Below are 2,256 nucleotides of genomic sequence, written 5' to 3' on the forward strand. Positions count from 1 at the left end.
CAGACATTCACAAAAACCACACTGGACATATGAATCTGTATACAAACAATATTTATTAATCGATGATGTTTTATTAAATATAGATTAAATAAAATGCAAAAAGTATACATAAGAAAGCTTCATATAGGACTGAGTAACTGTGGTAAAATGGAAAACGTAAATTCCCATTAAATTATTATCCAGAGAAATTAAAATTAATAAACAGAATTAATGCTATGATTTTTACTAAACTATCAATGCATGCAGATTAAAATGGTTCAAAGAATAGGCTGACAATTCATTATTATTCAGGAGTTTCTTTTGAATAACTTCAGCATCAATGACACTTTTATGATAAAGTAAAAAGAAGAGAGAAGAGAATTCATGTGGAAAGAACAACTTATGTTGTACAATGAACGGAAGAAGTTTATAGCTCTTCACATCAGTAATGTAAACAGAATATATGTATGTAATACCACAGACTTTATTTGAATCATATGTAGAATGTCACTTAGCTATTTGAACAATTGAAATTTAAGAAGAGTCTATAATTTAAAAAACCCACAATTACTGCAGCTACACCAGCATGGCACGTACAGTCATCTCAAACTGCAGTTTCATGGGAACCCAAGACCTCTTCGGACCTCTGTGCATATCAGGAATACAGTCATGCATATATGCTGGTACAACAGTTGTACAAATTAATAAAAATAAGTGATCCATTTTAAAGAAAGTGAAATAAACATTTTCCAGAAAATCTAGTGGCACTTTGACTGCAAGTTTTTTAGCACATTGATTATTCTCTTATCAGAAATGATTTGTACCAAAGGAGTAATTGTGGGATAGGCATATACAACAAACTTCTCAGCAGTCAGGATGACTGGGTTATAGATCCATAACAGGAGTGAGGTGAATGAGATGATGAAGTCTACCCAATACATGACCACAAAGAAAACTACCAGCAGCAAGATGGTCTGAGTGGCCTTTTTCTCAGGGGATGCTATCAGATGACTGATGCTGTGAAGATACTTGTATTGTCTATGATGTCTTTGCAAAATATTCACCATGTATGCACTCGTGGTCAGCATGACTGCTACAAGAAACACATCCCTGGAGGTTGACAGTATAATAATTAATCCCCTGATGATGTAGTTCATGGGGAAGAGTGAGCAGTATTCTGTGACCTTCATCTGCTTGGTCTCACTCACATTGGAAAAACCACCAACATAAAAGAGCATGTTACTACAGACAGACAAATTGAAAAACCACATATAAAATAATGCATTGATCACGTACGTTTTAAGTTTCTGTTTAAATTTTGCCAGCAAAGAAGTACTGGGACTGATTGTGATGGCCTGGAACACACTCAGAAGGCAGGTGATACAGATAGATTGACCTCTCATTACCCTATTTGTGTAAAAAGTTGCCTTACATTTGATGTCATTCTTAATGTTTAATGACTCAAATATGTCTGCAATGCAAATATTTCCTCCAGTGAGGAACATCATTATGTGAACCAGGGTCAGTTGACAGGAGATTAGATCCATGGGTTTATGTCTGTGACCTAGGATTATGAAAGTATAGAAAAGAAGAAGAAACACATTGGGGAGGACTCCAATTCCAACTTGGAAATAAAGGACCTTCTCTAATGAGGACATAAATGCAGAATATACTCATCTTAAAAGCATAGTAGCAGTGTTTTCATCTATCTGAAAAAATATAGAATACGTAAAACTTTGATTAAATGGATGATGTGTCGATACCATTATTCTATTTTTCCTACTAAGTCTTCATTAATCTATCTCTGACCACTCATGTTCCAGAATATTCTTCATGGGCCAGATTTATACATACCATCCATGTATCTCCTGGATATAAAAAATTATAGATAGTAAGAGCCTTTATATTCATAGCTATACAGAGTGAATACTTTGTCTCATGCAACTAAGTCTAATGCCTTAGAAATCCAAACCTATTGCCTCATTTTTCAATTATCTAATTTCTTAGTTAACATCTAAAACAGTACTAATGATTACAGAATATTTATTACATCCATGTAACTGAACAAAATATATGTTAGTGTGGGAAAATATCAGGAGATTCTACCTCATATTCCATAATTTTGCTATACTCTTTGGCAACTATCCTGGTTTTGACTCATAATTCTAATGGAATTACAGTCATAATTCATGATTATCTCCCTATTTTAATCATGAAACGATATCTATATCATTTATATCTATCTAAATTAATCATTTTTAATGTTTTTTTCTCAAT

General features: G+C 33.2%; 1 protein-coding gene across 1 annotated transcript; it reads right to left on the reverse strand.

The window, feature by feature from the left end:
- Window positions 1-737: 737 nt before the first annotated feature.
- Window positions 738-1,646, reverse strand: LOC114627065 (putative vomeronasal receptor-like protein 4). Its single transcript, XM_028774742.1, has one exon. It carries the CDS (start codon window positions 1,635-1,637, stop codon window positions 738-740), a length of 900 nt encoding a protein of 299 aa, XP_028630575.1. The 5' UTR covers window positions 1,638-1,646.
- Between the last annotated feature and the right edge of the window lie 610 nt (window positions 1,647-2,256).

This window comes from Grammomys surdaster, unplaced genomic scaffold, assembly GCF_004785775.1.
Source record: "Grammomys surdaster isolate TR1022 unplaced genomic scaffold, NIH_TR_1.0 242, whole genome shotgun sequence".
NCBI lineage: Eukaryota > Metazoa > Chordata > Mammalia > Rodentia > Muridae > Grammomys > Grammomys surdaster.

Excerpts from the sequence above, each read along its gene's own strand:
- LOC114627065 (XM_028774742.1), bottom strand. The coding sequence starts at position 1,637 with ATGTCCTCATTAGAGAAGGTCCTTTATTTCCAAGTTGGAATTGGAGTC.